We start from the raw sequence: 19,513 nt of genomic DNA on the forward strand, positions 1-19,513 counted from the left end.
GGTTAACTCACGGGATTGAACCCGGCGCCTCTCTCCCGAGAAGCCCAACCCAACCAACCATCGAGCCATGCTACTGGCTAATTTGATTCTTATTACATATACATATATGTACCTATATGTAATAGGAATCAAAACCATCACATATTTCAAACGCAGATTAACGTACGTATGTACGTCTTAGCTAAGGATTTCTCGCGGAAATGAAAGTCATCATTTAACAAAGATTCTTTTATTTCATCGTTGATATGATTGTCTTGTATGTTGTGTGAAATTAACAATAGTTTTGTTTGTTACGGTCATTTACAAGATTACGTACATTATTCGCATAACTTTAAAACAATACTGCGGATTGACTGTAAATCATCAATCCAACTAATTATTATTATTCTTACATAACGTCACTTTTGCTCAATTCAATGACACCATTACTATTGGCATACGAGAGATAATCTCAGTTTTATACATATTGTTTGTATTGTGTGTGTTCAATTCATGAAATTGTTAAAAATAAGTGCTTCATTCATGAATTGAGTATTTTTAAGCACATTATATTTATGTATGTTTGTATACCGATTTTGACGTTAGTTTTTCATCAAAATCATTAATAGATCAGGTTTGATAGGTCCTTAAATTTGCAATGTAGACATTAAGTTGCGAACTTTATGAAAAATTATGGCGAAAAAAATCATCGTATAGAGAAGAGGGGATAGTGAGCTGGTAACACACTTGCTCACTCTCTTTCCGTGCCCCTCTCCTCCGATGGGGGGAGGGAGGGCGGACAATCTGCTGGTTCCGAGTTCCGATTGTCGTGATGAGAGTTCGTCTACCTCCACCACCAATCCAATAGTCTTCTTCGGGTGCTTCAGCAGTCGTGAGGGAGTGCTCTTCCGACGAGCATGACCGTTCCTCATCGGGACTTCCGTTTCCGTTCGCCAGTGGTACGATAAAGTTGCGCGAACAATACGTACAGTGCTGATTAAAAGTTGTTTTAATCTGAATTCCTGTGTGTGTGTGTATGTGTGTGGAGTGGAGTGCCTAAACAAAGAAACAAAGTTCATCAATGTAAGTTGGACTTGTGTTTTAGTGTTTTTGTTGCAAGCGATATGATTTGATATGGACGTGCTTTAAAAGTGAATATTGACTGATCGAATTCACTGTCGGATTTTAAAGGATGTACATACATAGTTCATTTAAATAATGTATTATATCGTATAGTAGGTATGGTAGTATTCAAATTAAATCGTATCAAAATTAGTGCCTTAAAACCATTTGCTATTAAAAACATAACCTTAAATCACTTTAATATTTGGCCAGAATTGCTATTAAAAACTTAACCTTAAATCACTTTAATATTTGGAAGCACTAATGCCTAATGAAATTACTTAGTATACATATTTATATTTTGCACAATACCAAAGCTCACTTTTAAAGTGTGGCACAATACCAAAGCTCACTTTAAAAGCATGAATATTGAACGAAAAAGATCCATGGTAAATTCGGTCATATGGGCTAGTTCCATTTGGAAAAACTACATCAATTATTTCATGATTTTAGAACACTAAAATACATGCCCAAATTTATCTTTTCAAATTAACAAAAGTAAAAACAAATATAGCTTTCATAATGTATAAAAAAAAGAATTATGAAATTGCTGTTTATTATAAATTATGAAATCACGTAGCTTGAATCCTTTATACAGAATACATATGCATGTATGTATGTACCAGTGGCGTGTCGTGAAAATCTTTCTGTTTTTATCGCACAGCTTTACTTACTTGTGCGCGAGCAGGATAAAAGAACTCAGTATGACGACACCTAGTCGCCTTGAATCCTGCTCTTGCACACGTAAGTAAAGCTGTGCGAAAAAAAACAGGGATATTTTCACGGCACGCTAATGGTTTAAACATACGTATGCCCAAAATCGTTTTCCAAATAAATGGATACAAGCAATATATAATTTAATTTTTTGATTGTGTTTGAATCTCAGGTTTTAATTTTAATTTTAGCAGAATTGGCATATCATTATTTACATTTTTTGTTTTGACTTTGTATATGCTCCTCTCAACTTGAACTAAATCCGTCCAAATAAAACTGTTGATTTTCAGACGATTCTCTCGTATAAGTGTGGTTTGCATTTTTTTTTAATATGATTACGTTCTGCTTCGTTGTTGCAAATTTTTATTGTGTTAATCTTCATTAAATACGTTTCATGTGTGCTTTAACATCTGGGTCAATAATTATGCACTGTCTCTTTGGCGAGCGATCGCAATCTTGCAAATGAGCTTTCATGATTTAGAATTTTGCATTGAGCATTATGAGAATGAAATAGTCAACTCAAATTTACAAAATAGCGATGGTTATCGCACATATACATATGTATGTATTTTTAACAGCTGTAGAATTTCTAATTTTTAAATAAAACAAAATGCATATATGCTTACCATCCTCTCTCTTCGAAGCTTGCTTGCATCATTCGTATGTTTTATCATGCAGTTGATTATTTATGTCGCACCTCATCGAAATTGAGTGCACTGTGATTGCTTCTTAAGATTTGTAGGTCGATTTCTAAATGTATTTATTACTAATAATATTGAGCTGATTGGATTTTTTCATACGAATTTTAATGTTTTTTAGCTTTTACGTTCAATAGGAAAGTTATAGTGAAAATTAAGTCTTGCGGGATAAAAAATCCCATATTAATGTATACTTACATATAATATATTATATATTAAGTCGTAAATCTTGCTGTTTAGTATTTTTTTATGTTATTTTTAAATTATTTTGAATTCAAGGATCTAAGATTGAGTTTTGAATTGTATATCCAGTGGTGTCACCCCAATTTTGGAACAACGGGTTTCCAAGTTTATTTCAATTTATATATATTTCGAAAAAATGTATTTTCCTGCTATGAATTCGACGGCGACCTTCTCGAAGTTGTAACCGTCGAAAACAATTTTCAAGATTTGTATAATTTTTGACAAAAAATATATGAATTTTTAGATTTCTAACGGGTTTCCAGAAACTTTTGCTTTTTAACAACGGGTTTCCGGAAACCATTAGGGTGACACCACTATCAATATATCCATCCATAGAAATACATCATTTTAAAAACGATCCAAGTCGTCCACTAAGATCATTTCAATACAAACAGTTACATATATGCGATAGCATTGTTAAAAAAATTCAAACTACCCATATTTACTTCACAATTTCTATGATGTGGTATTTTATATATTATTGTTTAATATCATAAGTGGATTTAAATTCATTTTTATATTTTTTACTTGACTAAAGTAAGAATAAAATAGATGAATTCAATAACATACAATAATGTGCAACGATGCACACAACAAAGCTATTGTTACAGACATTTCGTCACGCGGAAAGTGGGATGAATCGATTTTTTTCCGAATATATTGTTATTATTATTTTATACCGACATTGACAATCGTCAATGGCGATTCAGCACTTTCGATTGTTGTTTAACATTCACGGTTCTGTTTTTGCAGAGTCGGTGAGCGAGCGAGTCCGCTCCGCCACTCCCCATCTGGTCAACAAGCAACTGGTGCTTCCGTTCGTCCCACCGAGCTTCCCTCAGACCGGAGACTCCAACAGGCTGATCAAACCGTCGGAGTACTTGAGGAGTATCGGCGATCGTCGCTCGTCAGCGGCTTCATCCAAACAATCCTCGGACGTAGAAGATAACTACATGGTGGTCTCCCAGCCCCAGGAGCGCTGCGCCAGCGAAGGCCCAAGCGCTTTTCCTCCGCCACCGCCACCTCCTCCGCCCACTGAAAAGGTCGAGGAGAGACACCAGCCCCTCTCGACGATCAGCATCAGAGATCTCAACAGCGTTCGTCTGAGGAGGACTGATAAAATGCTCGCGTCCAAGACTCTCTCCGCCCCAGTCCGCAGTGTCAGCATGCAGTGTCTGGCCACTGAGCCGTTCCAGGCTCAGAAAACGGATTTGATTGCAGAGTTGAAGATGTCCAAAGACATCACGGGCATCAAGAAAATGAAGGTCGAACGAGCTAAAATTGAGAACATGGTCGACAAAGAAGTTTATTCCGAGTTCACGAAGCAGTTCACCGCTAATAACTTTGTAGAAAAGGTATTTATGGATTGTTTTGTAGTTTATTTCAGTATTATTCATGGAAATGACAACCATTCACTACACTACCAAACAATAGACTCGTGGGATATGGTAGCTGTAAAAGTTTGTTAGCGAAATAAATGGATCGATAAATTCTGGTGATAACAATGGCAATGATGTGGATACATTAATGGCAGACAGATTTAGAATTTTAGGTCTCACTAAACATAAATTAAATGTAAATTAGATGAAATTCATTATGTTTAGAATTTGTGGAAATATTATTACCTCCCAGGATTTTACTAAAGATTATTATTTTTCTCTAAAACTGAATTCATCGTTTAAAACCAACAACAAATACAGTAAATCAAACTCATATAACTATAGAGTCAAGTAGGTAAGTAACAATAAATACAATGAAATACAGTTTACCATTGATAATTTCAAGATTGAAGTTGCAAATGTTAGAATATTATAAACTAGTGGTTTTACCCGGCTTCGCTCGGTATTTATAATATGAACCGCTTAAACATGGCTAATGAATCGAAAAAAAATAATATTCAACGATATCGATATCATCGTCAAAGAAACTTTAATTTGTTTTCGATGCTCCCACCCAAACCTTACACAATTACAAAGTATCTTTCGATGTGTGATGATTCCATTTGGCAAAACTACATAATATTGTACAAATTAGTCTATCTACAACTAAAAGCATCATACTATCAACTTGTCGTTATTGTTCGCTCTATGTGTATTTATGTGTTCATATGATCACATTTTTTTATTAATATCATAAAATACAACATACATAATCGAGCACCCGCTTAAACATGGCTAATCTAATAGTAAACATTTTTTTTTAATTAAATTAAAAAATATGAATATTTGACGATAGCCAATCAGAAACGAGCACACACACAACGAACGGTCTTTTTTATATATAAGATACACACGTATGTGAATTAGACGGTGTGTAAATTTTTAACGCGTTGTTGTATGTTTTCTGTTAAATTTTCAAATCGTAAATAATGAACAAGCACCGCATTCCGGAAAAGCGTTGAGATGTTTACGGAACGATGCACGATGTGCGTTGTGTGCACGCACGCATTTTTCTTTATAATCGAGTGCATCGAACCAGCTACGGGTGAAAAATCGAATGAAAATCCATGCGAATATTTTCTATGCGACTTCATCAGTATTCATTTGTGCGAAAAAAAGCTGTAAATCAATCGACTGGCAATAAATCATATGCATTGCAGCATATTTCAAGTGAAATTTGTGTTTCTCATATTGGTATCATATTATAATTTTCATGATTCGAATGAGTTGCATTTAATGAGATACGCTATTCGGCTGTTTTAATCTGTGTTCATTTGCGATTACATAGGTATGTGTGAATTTGTACTCTTTTTTAACTGAACGCTTGAATGTAAAGTGTTACTAACATCTATTTGAATAACTAGGTTGAATTAATTTTAGCCTAGCACTTTTTACCTATATATATATATATGTACATATATACATAAAAGCATTATAATGAGTAAATATTATATGTACCACAGACAATAAAAAACCACATTCTATATTTTATACTAATAATTTGGCTGATACTTTATATATGGATAAAGTTTGATTTTAAAAGAATATTTTTGGTATAATAAAAAATAATATTTTTGAAACAATGTCTCTTGTTAGCCCATACGTGTATGTATGTAGGTACAAATATAATTCAAAGACAAATTGAATCATATATTCAAACTAAAAGAGAAAGCTGTAAGAAAAATATGTTTGATTCGGAGTTCAATTCTATTGTTGTTATTAATCCATTTTTTTAAATATACAGATACCTGAACGTGATCCAACTGGAAATGTGATTCCAGCTTGGAAAAGACAAATGTTAGCCAAGAAAGCTGCAGAGCGTGCACGGCGTGATTTGGAAGAGCGATTGGCAAAAGAAGCTGAACATAGACGACTTCAAGCAATTCCAGCATGGAAGAGGCAACTAATAGCAAAGAAGGAAGATACTGATAATAAAATCAAGTGCGTTACGTGAGGAATTTTATATAAAATTGATTACTAATATGATAAATTATAAATATTGTAAACAAAAGATTATAAAATATTGCATAATATGTTGTAGGTCAACTATTTACACGCCGAGAGTTGTTGACGAACCACGGAACGGGTTTTACCATGATACTGATAATTGTTGGCGCAGTAATTCCACATATTCGCCTCATCAGAGAGCCGTGTCAATAGATAACATTAATTTAGCAGTCGATTCCGAAGATCGCAACGGACACTGCTACGGTGATAAGGAAAATCATGAAAATCAAAATGGTCACAAGATGAACGGAGATAGCAACACTAATGGGGATATGAAAATGAATGGTGAATCTAAATTGAATGGAAATGGTGTAAATGGAAATGGAAAGCATGCAGTTGTTAATGGTAATAAAAGAAACGATGATTCTGATGATGAAATACAAATTATACCATGGAGAGCTCAGCTTAGAAAAACGAATAGTAAGTTAAACTTGTTGGATTAGTTGTGTGCTTGGTTGTGATTATTAAATATGTAGAATACATAAAGTCAGGAATATGCTAGATTAGTTCTTAAGTCATATCGTTAGGAAGGCAGAGTCGTTTTTAAAATAACTATAATATTTACTTTTGTACATTATATCCTTGAATTTATCAAAAACATGTTTTATGTATTATTGAACATTATCCCTACCAATTTTGTATTTCTCTTCGCTTTAATTCTTTGTGTTTTGCAAGATTTCATAATTTCTATGACTTGTATTACAATTATGTTAAGATACCCCAAATATTAATTAAATAATATTTCTTTCCATGACTCAGAAACGATGATATTATTATTCATTATAAATGTTAATTATATTATATTTTGCCAATTTAGATAAGTGCCTTGAATGTTATTTAATTTTACGAAATATAACATAGATAATAATTGAAATTAAATAAAAATTATTAAAGACCTACATTTAAAAATCCATATGTGTATTTTAATAACATTGTTTGTATGGTAAAATATGTATTTTTTGATATTTAATCACTTACGTTCATAAAATATAGGCTAATTCGTGTATTATAATGTCAGTCATAAATGTGCAATAAAATATGAAAAATAAAAATACAATACCTTGTAAGTATGGTAAAAAATAAACTCAATTGTATTGCCACATTAAAACTCGAATGGCTTTTAAATTATTTTATGCGCTTTATAGAAAACTACTAGTGATAAAATTTTAATATAATATATTTATAAGTATTATACCGACACTAGCTGCAATATTAGTTTAAGCATTCATGAAAATGCTATAATCCCTTGAAATGCTACAAGCGAAACTATATATGTATTTCAAACTACCAAATTATTGCTTATGTGCAAAAAATAATGTATGTACTTTTGTATTAATATTGCGCGACTGATAAAGACGTATGTGTATGTATATTTTTACAATTTAATATCATACGATATAAATTTTTTAATAAAAAGTTTTCATTTATTATTTTTTTTCCACTTCATTATAAGGGTTTTTCCAATCGACTCAATTATGTATGTATGTACAGACAATAACGAAAACTTAAAATAGTTTTTAAATACACTGAAAATCTTCTTATAACGGCTTTAAATATTTCATTAGAAAAATTCATTGTATGCGGTCGTTATAAAATATGGTAATTTTAAAAATATAAAAAAAAACAGTTTGCTTTATAATTTAAATTGTTGCCTTGCGTACTTGGTACTCGGGTTTAGTGTATTGTATATTTTATATTCCTAATATATTCGAGTCTGAGTTTATTATTTTGTTGTGAATATGTATTTGAAAATGAAAAATATGGAATATGTAATGTAAAAGATATGTATGTATATGATTATGTTGTTGTGATTTGAAAAATAAACAAATTTAAAGCAGGTTTCTTCTTTCTTATTTTTCTCCCTACATATTTACATACTACAAAACAAAATTTACAGTCTAAGTGAAGAATTTTTTTGTCTCATTTTACATGTATTAAAATTTTACACAATATCACCCAAAAATTATTATTTTCAATTTTTATTTTTTACTTTTAGATTACTCAAAAATAAATGCAGCACTTAAAACCTTTACCTAAATGTAAGTGTATCTAAGTGATTAGATATAATTAATACTTCTTAAGGTCTAATTCTTAAGAAGTATTAATATCAGCTCTCTCTAAAACATATTTCAGGATTTTAAATGCAGTATAATGTGGCGGCTCGCTTATACGACATGGTCGAGTTTGGTTGCCTTCCTGCGAGTGGGGACCAACCCGGCTGGGTTCGGAGAGCCGCTACTCACTCTGTCTTCAGCTGTCATATAATAAACACGTGCATTAACATGCCTGTCGTCTCATTCGTTTATCCTCCATAATAATATAAAGGATAGTTCAAATAAACATATACTATGTGGGTTCGGTGATTATTGCCCACAAAGCGCTCGCCCAAAAGTCACTAAAATCTCTATAACGGAACGGTAAACGGACTATTAGTCATATGTGAACCAGTCACAGGACAACCGGTCGCTCTAGATCGGTCACACGTGATCACCCGTCACACTAAAACTGGTCACACCCTAAAATCGGTTGACCGATTTTCTTGTGACCAGTTTTCTCGTGACCAGTTTTAGTGTGACGGGTATCACGTGTGACCGATCTAGAGCGACCGGTTGTCCTGTGACCAGTTCACATTTGACTAGTAATCACCGAACCAACGGAACATCTGGTAGCCGAAAAGACCATCATACAAACGAGAACTCTATTACCAAATATCCCGTATTCGCGATTTTCAAGGCAAAGATCGTCTTTTGGGCGATCGCAATGTGAGTAATAATCCAATTACCATTATGTGCTATTTTAAGCTTGTGCACAAAAGAATTAGGCAATCATTTCAAAAATACCTTACCAAAATAATAATTATTTTAAGATCTAAACATCATTTAAAACATATACATTGTATTAAATGATAAAATTTTCATGTTTATAAATGAGAAGTTAAATTAGAGTATGAATTATTATGGCCGTATTTATAAGCGTTTATGATAAATAGACTGTCAAGTAAAGTGACAGTTGCAACGGCCGCGTGTTTGCCGGTTCAAACGATCACACTGTGCTCGCACTAATTTCGAGTATATCTCACTTGGAAATCGAAACAAACTAATGGCATCTCTTCAGGGATTTCCAGGCTTACCACCAAGAGGAGAAATTGCTCTTTGTGAACTAAATGGCGTATGTTGCATGCGAAAAGAATTCGCCAACATATCCAGTTTCACCAATTCCGTAAGTACTTTAAAAGTATTGTAAAAGCTATGAAATCTATCATTACATATACGTTTTATGCTTTTAATTCACTTTGCAGACAAAACACCATCCATCAATAAACGTCACGAGAGACATTTCAACCACCCGTGATGAAGGTGTATCAATGTATTTGGAGGTTGAAGATAACCTACTGAAACGCTTAACCAGCATATGGTGCAAACAGGGTTTCGTGGAAGCTTTAAAAGTGGCCGCAGAACCTCAAAATGGAATAGATAACAAATTGCTCATGTGCACCGCTTCATACATATTGAGAGTAGCTACGATACTTACCAAAATAAGACATGTATTCCAACCTCATCTAAAAGATTTGGGACCTAAACTAACCTCGAGATATTCCCATACAAGGAATTGGACAAGTTCGCCTGTACGCTACTTGGCATGGCATCCTCACACTTCTAAAATAGCTGTCGCTACCGCAGATGATAACGTTAGAATATATAGTTCGGATTCAAATTTGGTACCGCTGTTGAAATGCAGCACACAGAAAGGTGTTTCGATGATCGCTTGGAGACCGTATTCAGTGTCAGAAATTGCAATTGGTTGTGAAGCCGGTATTATTATATGGACAGTCGACCCCAATTCCACATTTACAAAACCGTCGATTAGTAATGCAACAATTTTAATCAAGTATGTTTAGCAATTGGAAGTTTATATATTGTTAAGGAATCTCAGTTCAATATATTTTTTTTAATTATTGCAGTCCTGGTCATTCTCCGGTGACAAGTATAAGCTGGTCACCCAGTGGAGAGTATTTAGTCAGTGCTTGCGCTGCAGATTATTCACTCAACGTATGGAATCCTTCCGGAGGTGAACCATGTATTGTTCGACGAGTAGCTGGTGGTGGCATTTCACATTTGACATGGTCACCAGACGGATCTAGGCTCTTCGCTGCTACGACTGGTATCATATTCAGGTAAATTATACATATTTACCTTGTCGATGTTTACTTTTACTGACCATAGTATGTTTTTTTATCGTGCAGGGTATGGGACACGACCACTTGGCAAGCGGAAAGATGGTCAGTTCGTGGTGGTTGTGTTCAGACAGCACGTTGGTCTCCATGTTCGCAAGTGCTATTATTTGCTACTGAAGAAGAACCTATTGTTTATGCGCTTAAATTTGTTAATGCGACTTTGTTTGCAGGTGCGACATAATCTGTTTCTTTAGACATTGAAATTTCAACTCAGAATTTAATGTTTTTTTTTGTACAATTTTTAGTTGATAGCAATTTGCCGATTACCGCAGTGCCTGTCATAGATCTAACAAGAATAGAATTGATTGGTGGAGAAGTTGCTGGAGGTAGAGTTCTCGACTTGCAATGGAGTCCCAAAGGTCACCACTTAGCTATAATTTTTAAAGATTCGTCAGTAGTTGCTGTCTTCAATACAAATATGCAACTAACTTTACAAATATCTCCTTGGTAAGATACAATCTTTGTTTAGAATAAATTTCTTATCTGTTTAAGTCTATTTAAATTACGGTTTACTGTTTTGTTTACAGTTGTTTCATAGCTGGAATAGAAAATGAAGTTCCGAATGCTATAGCTTTTCAAAAGAATTTTGATGAGGGAGCTTGTCTTACAATTGGCTGGTCTAGTGGACGAGTTCAACACTTTCCATTCATCTACAAAGTAGCACAATCGGAAAATAAATCCTTTTAAATTGTATACATAATCAATTTTTATGATATTACAACCAATTTTAGCTTTGTCATTTAATCATTTTATTATTTATTTTAATGTTTTTTTTGTATGTTTTATAATTACTTTCGAAAGTTCTACTTTCAACCAATAAATTACTAATATTTGAAAAAAATTCTGGATTTCATACAGCTTTTGGATTATTTTATGTAGATAGTGTATTCAAGATAAATAAACAAACAAATGAAATAAATAATTTAATTTATTCAACAATAAATTTATAAAATTTGTGAATATTTACAACAATGTTCATTTAAACATAATAAAATATGAATTTTTTTAACAATGACTAGAAATTTAAACATAATAATATCGTATTGCAAAACTCTGCTAAAATTTTCGTATATTTAATATTTATTTTGTTATATTAAAGTTATTAAATTTGATTGTACATATAATAAACAATTGCACAACTTCAACATCGTGCAAAGTAACAATCGTTAACATTGTATTGTTCGTAGGGATAAAGTAAACCAGTCTTCTGCGTTGAAAAAAGTTTCATGGAAATTTTGATAGGATACTCCAAGCGCGCTTATTCTTCTTTTGATTCGTCCCAAATACTTCCGTTCGTGTCGCTCGATCCGTGTATGAATTTTTGCACGAATGGCATTTTGTACAGATATATGCTGAGTAATGCTCCGGCGCATGCTCCTACCCAGTAAACAACACCGTGTTCAATTATCGTATTGCCGTCACAGCCGTACTTCAGCGAAGTCGCCAGGACCGGGTTAAAGTATCCTCCGGAATAGTCAAAAGCTGAAAATAAACATACAAACTGTCACCACGGTAACACAACTTGGAAAATAATTGAATTTGATATTCGTTTAAACTGATCATGCACAAAATTGAAACGATATTCTAATGTTAATCAATAGTCTACGCACTTAATGATTAGTTGTGATTATAATAGCATACACAGCATACGTCAAATTAGGTAAGGCACAGATACAACTAACGCATTTGCATAAAATGCAAGCGTGCGGATGCATTTATGTCATTTTTCTGTCTTTCTTTTTTTTTCATTATATACAGCAATAGGTGTGTTGTCAATAACATACAAAAATACAAGCTTTTGGATTTGTCGAGTACCTTTTCCTAATTTGACTTTGCACAAAACGGATACGCTCAAATCAGAACTGGTCGATCTATCCAAGTAAGTGAAGATATATTCCGTATTCCTAAACAGTACCCCTGCAATTGTACAAGTTGTGAATGCATGAATCAAAAGCGTTATTTACATTGACGGTGAACTTGTTCTGACTCATTTAAAATGAGCGTTGATGTATGTTATGTTACTACAGTTGGATTAGTTAGTATTCTTAAACAAAGTACATAATTTGCTATATTTTTAATTTCTTAAATAATTTGTTTCTTAAAAAACTTAATTTAATTTTTAATTTGTTTGACTCGGTATCTTCGAGAACAAATTGGCTAAATTTATTTTAAAGTATGAGATTTTGGAATAATGTAGATGAAGAAGATGGTGGATTTACATACGATCTTAACAAAAAAGACCAATTGTTAATGATGGGACGGTGTATGAGTGTTCGGACAGAATAATGATGATTTTAGTCAAACGTGCAAAATACTTAAGGCAGAATTTCTAATCACCTGCGACGACGAGAGATGTTCCGATAAAGGAATCGATGGCTGTTGCGAATTTAGGACTCAAATCTCCCAAAGACTTGGACGATAATCGGCATATACACGTGGCAATACCTTCAACGATTGCCCCGTAAAACATAGGCACCTTAAAATGAAAAAAAATCGTTAATAAATCATAATAAAGAACATAGATAAAATATTCAGCATTAAACATTTACTTGTAGATCTGCTTTGCAGTCTTCAAACGCTCGGTCTTTGTGCGTGTCGGATATTTCCAAAGCCCAGTACATTTGTACATATTTAAAGACGAGAAGACCACCCGTCAATTCGGCGAATGTTTTGAGAAGCATTTTTCTTATATCGATTTTACCTTGAAAAGAGTGTTTTTATTTATTAAATTGGACTGCTGATTTATTTAAACGTCTTGTATAGTTTTTTATGGTTGAATTACCTTCTACGTACTCTTCTAAATGTGTGTAAGGGCAGGCTGTTGCATCTCCCCAGTTGAGAGACCACCATATCGTCAACACGAACAAAAATATTGCATATGTCGCAACACCAAAATTGTCTGCAACTGTAAAACACACTTGTTAATAACATATGGTTTGGTGAAAATTATGAATTATCTTTATATATCTAGATATTAGTTTGTAACCAATCTCATTGATACGACTGAAATGGATGTTCCAGAAGTTCGAGTTAAATTGGCTCAAATTAGTTTGGGCTGCTTTTTTCCCTTTGACGATTTGAATTCAGATCCAAAACGACAATTGTACAACAGCCTTGTTTACACAAGCTTTTTAATAGTTCTTTAATACTACATTTATTAGATTTTATGCTAAAATTTGTTCTTTTTATAGGTATATTTATTTAATCATACATATGCTGTACTTTGTTAGTTTGTACAAGAAAGTTATTTGATTTAATTTACATATTGTAAAGAACGCAGATATTTGCAAAGTTATAATTTTTATTGTAATATAATCATACTTACTGATGATGAGTTCAAAACAACATCCACAAAGTTCAGCAGCAGCTATGGCTTCTTCAAATAATATTTTAACGAATGGATCTTTGATCAACTTTGTGGTAAGTTTTCTTGCACAGTGTGCCAGCAATGATGTCAACAGTATAAAAAGGGTCGAAACGACCAAAGGGGCGAAAGTCATCTTGTTGACCTTAAATATTTGCAATAAATATGTAATAAATTATATTAAAATGATCAGTATAATACAAAATAGAGCGATACCTGAGTTTGTACCCATTTTACAAGCGTGGAGCTAATATATTCTTAAGTATTTTATGGAAGAGTATCGTGTCGGCGATAAGTAATTGATAATACTACTGAATGTTATCTGCGAATCGAGACATCGCCGTCGCCAGTAAGTATTGATTATTTCGTTCGCAAAAGGCAAACGATGCCATTTCTGCTATCAAAACAAAAATATATAGCTCCACACGTGAGTAGGTATAATCTCGTACAGCGCGCGCGTTCGAATGACGCATTATTGCGTCATAGCCAGGGACGCGTTGATGCATAATTGCGTCCTTTTCGCTCCAGCGTCATCTCGCATCGATCTGTCCCGCCTGTCGATTGATAACGCGCGCGCTGTATTTTGGTTTCGCGCGCTTTTCCGGATATCCGGATGCCGTCCGATCGAACGGTTTGCAATTTCCGTCCCGCGGACATTTTCCGAAAGCCTGTTTCCGCCGTGACTCCATCGTCCGATATTTGAATTTAACGGACGCGTTTCTGACCCGGAATATTATGTTTTCGCACCTGTTTCTCATCGCAAAACCACTGAGTTTTGTGATTCTCTTAAGTGCCCATTTTCAAGTCAAACACAATAAATGCAACGATAACTTATTTTAATTGACTATTCATCGGAAATTATGTATATCAAAATTCCAAATTTTTTTTTGATAAAATTAAAACCTTATTGACTTACTATTGAACAGCCCTCTGAGCTTATTTTTTTGGCTTTACTTTTCTGTGTTTATATTTATAAAGGGTACCATTTATCGGCCCGGCAAATAAAAAGAATGCCCCTCTCTAAAATAGCTCGCACGACAGATTTGGTTTTCGCCCGGCAAATAAAACGTCAAATGGGTTGCCAGTAACAAAATAAAATTTGACAAAAATAAATACCGACTCTAACAAACCAATCTTAAATGAATAGGGACAACCTTAACTTAACCTAACCTAACCTAAACATTAAATAAATAAGTGTTAGCTGCTAAGATATTACGATTACTCAATGAAAATGTGACTGGTTATGATTTCACTGAAAAGTCAAATTTTATTTTTGTTACGAGCAACCCGTCTGACGTTTGATTTGCCGTGCGAACGCCGATACTGTCGTGCGAGCTATTTTAGAGATGTTAATTTGACATTAAATGTCGTTTTGACATTTTTCGTTTAATTTATTTTACAGGCGTGACAAAAATATTATCCCTTTTATAAATAACAGATTTTTTTCTTTTTGCCAAATTTGATAAAGAATGGTTACATAAAATAAGTTACATTCATTTATTTTACATATTATATAAAAAAAATCACATAATTGAGGTGACAGGTGAAGAAGGGAATTTTTGATTAATTCGAGCACATTTTCAAGTCATCCTAATTATCTAGTCTATAATATATTTCTACATTATATGTATTATGTAAACTGTTATAGCAGATATTACTTTTTTAGTTGTTTTAATAAAATCATAATTATAATATATCTATTTAACGTTCGTTCCGTTTGTTCCAAATATATTAAAATTAAATATTACTAGAAGGGCCGTGGTTTTGAAAAGGGTTATCGTGTCGTACAAGGGTCGGCGTGTTTGAGTGCGAATTTTTCGCACAACAAATTAAATTTAATCGCTCGTAAAGTGAAGTTGTATAAAATTTTCCGGACTTGCGTGTTAATTATTTTTGTCCGAAAAAGTTTGAAAACGCGGGAAAAGCTCGAGAGACGGTTTTCACGCGTGACCGACGCTTTTAAAAGCGAAATTTTTCAGAAAGTCACGCATTTTCCGAGTTTTTCCAGGTTCACCCTATTTTCCAATACATTTTTATCGTATACGATGTATGATATATACCAACCGCGAGAATATATTTTATAATATTTTCAGATTAAACATATTTTACCGACTTTAATCAATCGCAGTATGAAACTAATCCAATTGCAGTGGAAAATTTATCTATAGGTATTCAACGACATTCTTCACTATTGAAATTGTACATTCATATGATATTTATTTACTGTTAACTGGATGTTTACAGCGGTTTTCCTACAGTTCAATTGGCAAAAATTACACTCGACACACTTGGCTCGACAAAACTGATCAACTGTTCATTTTAAACTGATCTAGTCGACCTCGTCCAATCCACTCCTAGTATGTACATACACATACATATGTACATATATACATACATATATTAAAACAACAACACCGCGTATGTCACATGAACAAGAGGGGACCAATATTTGATATTGTGATTCTATTTTGATTACACTAAATAAAGGATTTTCATTTATTTTTTACTTTGACTTGAATAAAAAATGCGGATTTTTTGATTTTATAACACGTTATGAAATACGCTAGATCGACTAGATACGGCTAGAGCTTATAAAAATACTGTTTATTTTCGTACAATATTAATTTCAAGTTCTTTACATCTTCACCTTGACACACAAATGGCTATCCATTAAAATTCGAATGCTTGCCAAAAGCCAAATTATTCCGCAAATAATACAGCGAATCTCAATCGACCAAATCTTGATTATATGTACATAAATAAGTAAATAACAACGTGCTTATGAATTTTTAAGAGTCGATTTGAACATCGCGTGATCTATTGGGCTATTCATCTAAGCGGTATTTAAACTTTGAAAAGGCAAGGCATTCAGAAAATATATTTATTATATTTTAATACAAATAAATCGCGCATAATTCAAACGTAAAAACACACATGTCGCAAAGCATGTGTTCAAATAAATCGTATTTTTTTTATTTGATGTCTTTATTATTTTTAGAATATCGCGTTATAAATTTAGACGTTTCTTTTTTTTAGTCTTTTGATATTTATTATTGTTGTTTTAAGAAATATCATGATGGTTTGTTTGTAGGGGTCCATATATTTTTTTTTGTAATATTTATTTAAATTCTATTTTTATGTAGTAAAAACGAATATGCATCTAGTGTATTCAAAGTTCAATTACATTTATTTATTTAATATATCAAAAATAATTAAATATATCGAAAAATTTTGGCGAGTCAGTAATTATTCAAATTAAATCAATATTTATTTAAATTATAATCAATAATTATTTGAATTAAATTTTGTATTAGATTATTCAAATTCACTTAAACGTGATTTATAATTATTCTAATCTCCTCCCCAGTGAATTATTATTTTGGGCCCGTTGACTGTCGAATCAGTGGGGTTAGACTTATTCATAGCTCAGTTTTAAGAGGAAGGTTTGTAATTTGAAAGGAAAAATTGGTTTAAAATTGAATTAAGCGTAGTAAAACTTTTGTACCTTGATGACGATCTTCAAAAAGATGCCCAGGACATCTATGGTGATCTTCATTTCGCCGAATTCAGTGTTACAATCGGAAAATCACAGTACAGTATCACGAGGAGTGCACTCGCGTCACCGCACTATCATCTCCCGGTTAAATGGAAGCCAAACCGATCCCTACGCACTGGACATCCTAAGAACACGAAAAATAATCTAAAATGTGACGGGAAATCCTCGGAAAGACGGGACCGTGTAGATTCGAGGTAGATTCCCGTCGTACTTCACCTGGAGCGGTGGTCGGTTATGTAACGGCGACTTTTCAGGGTCCCTCTTCGTATACTTTTCAGTTGGCGGTTCTGAAGCGAGATGTCGCCGGAGCCGATATGGTTCCCGTAATAGACCCAGCTGTTATCCCGGATCTGTGCCATTGGTTTTCGCATCATCCCAGCTGATCTTTAATTAGACGTCGTTGGGAATAGACTGCGCGCGCGCCGACCGCAGGCGTGCTCTTATATACGTGGACAATCCTGTTAAAAAAATTAAACGAGGTGCATATTCAATATAGATCTAATAATTTTAGAATGGAGCTCTTTTGGCTTTGGAAGCGGACGACTGTGTAATTTAATATTCTGGAATTTACGGCGTGTTCGCTTGTCGGTCTTGAGAGTGTTAAGTGATGTGGTGTGTTCAAGTTGTATGCGAGCAATACTGAAATGTGTATGTGGGATGAAAGTTTCAGTGTCCAGGGCCGTTTATATAGAGGAGGGGATCTGTAAGTTGAACGGTAAACCGTAACTCCTTGAGGCAATGGGGAAGTGTGTGAAATTCTTGATATGTATGCTTAGTAGAAAATTTTACTGTTTATATGTATGCTTGTAAACAATTTGATATCTTGGAAATATGAAAAGATAATATTACAATTTTTGGTGTAATTGTAAAAATTAAAATGTGTATGAAAATGAAAAATAAAAGATGATTAAACATTGAATAAATTTAATGAAAATTGTATTATACTTATGCATACATACTATTGTGCAGGGCTGTGGAGTCAATTCAAATTGACTCCAACTTGTAGTATGAATTTCACAAATAAAAAAAATCGATTTAATAAAATGAGAGTAAAGATGAAATTAAAAAAAGTGTGAGACGAAGGAAACAATCGGTTTTGGCGACATCACATCAAAATGCGTGCAATTCAAAGATTGTATGCATAATGTACATAATTTAAATTCATGATTTTTATAAAGAAATTATTTCAATTTATTAATGGATTTACTTCAATAGAATTCGAGACTATTTGACACACACCGTAATAAAGAAAATAATAAAAAGGAGTCAGAGTCGATTGATTTTTTACGACTCCGACTCCGCTTGAAATGCTCCGACTCCACAGCTCTGCTACTATTATATGTTTGATTTTTTTAAGTAGCTTAGCTGTGAATCAAATTTGAATAAATAAATAAAAGAATATATCGTTTTTTCAAGATCAAAACAAATGAAAATAATTTTCAATTCTTATATTCACATATGAATATGTTAATTAATTTCAAAACTTCAAGTTTATTTTTTAAATAAGATGTTCAAATGTATGTACATATAATATATTGGTATTGTATATAAAAAATGAATAAAGCTAGTTTTTTTTAATAGTCTTACTTGATTTATTGTACAAATTTAAATACAATATAAATGAATTTCACAGTACATATAAAATTGATTTCAAAGCAAAAATAGCATATTTTCAATTACTTATATAAATCAAAGAAATAACCATGAGTTTTAACCATTGTAAAAATTAAATAATACCCATTATTAATATAATTTTACTTACATAAGTGATATGAGTATTCTTTTTGTGGTATAATTTTTCTTGTAATAAAATAATACAATACTTAAATGTAACTCAGAGCACGTTTAAACCAATTCTAGCACTAATTTGCTCAATGCAGCAACTTTTATAGACTTGGTTTGGTTTTTTCAGCCGTTATTTATTTAAAGGAAATGTACCCACGGATCACACAGAAAAACACGTGTGTTGACTTCTATTTTTTTAGTCCTCGACGGGAGTCCTCCTTTTTACAATAAATGAAACAAAATTAAAGTCACTTTCAATATATTTGTATTATTCTATTTATGAGCTCTTTTGCTTGTCGAGCCAATGACTCATTCTGATAAATTCACCATGCGGGTAAAAAATCAAGTGTTTTTTAATTCGAACATCGTATC

At 32.9% G+C, this 19,513-nt stretch overlaps 3 protein-coding genes across 6 annotated transcripts in view; 2 read left to right on the forward strand and 1 right to left on the reverse strand.

Annotated features, from left to right (window-relative positions):
- The window catches only part of f (espin protein forked), a 44,684-nt gene extending 36,667 nt beyond the window's left edge, over positions 1 to 8,017 (forward strand). The window contains exons 10-12 of the mRNA XM_077431649.1: positions 3,510 to 4,111; positions 5,940 to 6,136; positions 6,237 to 8,017. Of these exons, the coding sequence (XP_077287775.1) occupies positions 3,510 to 4,111; positions 5,940 to 6,136; positions 6,237 to 6,645 (1,208 nt within the window). The 3' untranslated portion in view covers positions 6,646 to 8,017. The remainder of the gene's footprint in view (positions 1 to 3,509; positions 4,112 to 5,939; positions 6,137 to 6,236) is intronic.
- A 1,163-nt stretch (positions 8,018 to 9,180) lies between these two features.
- On the forward strand, positions 9,181 to 11,443 carry LOC143912436 (aladin-like). Its single transcript, XM_077431719.1, has 6 exons — positions 9,181 to 9,421; positions 9,501 to 10,090; positions 10,164 to 10,376; positions 10,446 to 10,606; positions 10,682 to 10,883; positions 10,964 to 11,443. Exons 1-6 carry the CDS (start codon positions 9,302 to 9,304, stop codon positions 11,121 to 11,123), a joined length of 1,446 nt encoding a protein of 481 aa, XP_077287845.1. The 5' UTR covers positions 9,181 to 9,301; the 3' UTR covers positions 11,124 to 11,443.
- On the reverse strand, positions 11,348 to 17,701 carry AQP (aquaporin). 4 transcript variants are annotated; one of them, XM_077431720.1, is made up of 8 exons: positions 17,573 to 17,672; positions 17,306 to 17,480; positions 13,762 to 13,945; positions 13,219 to 13,341; positions 12,986 to 13,137; positions 12,774 to 12,912; positions 12,252 to 12,353; positions 11,348 to 11,918 (listed from the first exon to the last, which is right to left on the reverse strand). In XM_077431720.1, exons 2-8 carry the CDS (start codon positions 17,354 to 17,356, stop codon positions 11,695 to 11,697), a joined length of 975 nt encoding a protein of 324 aa, XP_077287846.1. In that variant the 5' UTR covers positions 17,357 to 17,480; positions 17,573 to 17,672; the 3' UTR covers positions 11,348 to 11,694. The 4 variants fall into 4 exon arrangements, with proteins under 4 accessions (XP_077287846.1, XP_077287848.1, XP_077287847.1 ...); XM_077431722.1 differs by lacking the exon at positions 12,252 to 12,353 and having other exon boundaries at positions 17,573 to 17,701; XM_077431721.1 differs by lacking the exon at positions 12,252 to 12,353 and having other exon boundaries at positions 17,306 to 17,631.
- Positions 17,702 to 19,513: the final 1,812 nt, after the last annotated feature.

This window comes from Arctopsyche grandis, chromosome 5, assembly GCF_051622035.1.
Source record: "Arctopsyche grandis isolate Sample6627 chromosome 5, ASM5162203v2, whole genome shotgun sequence".
Classification (NCBI taxonomy): domain Eukaryota; kingdom Metazoa; phylum Arthropoda; class Insecta; order Trichoptera; family Hydropsychidae; genus Arctopsyche; species Arctopsyche grandis.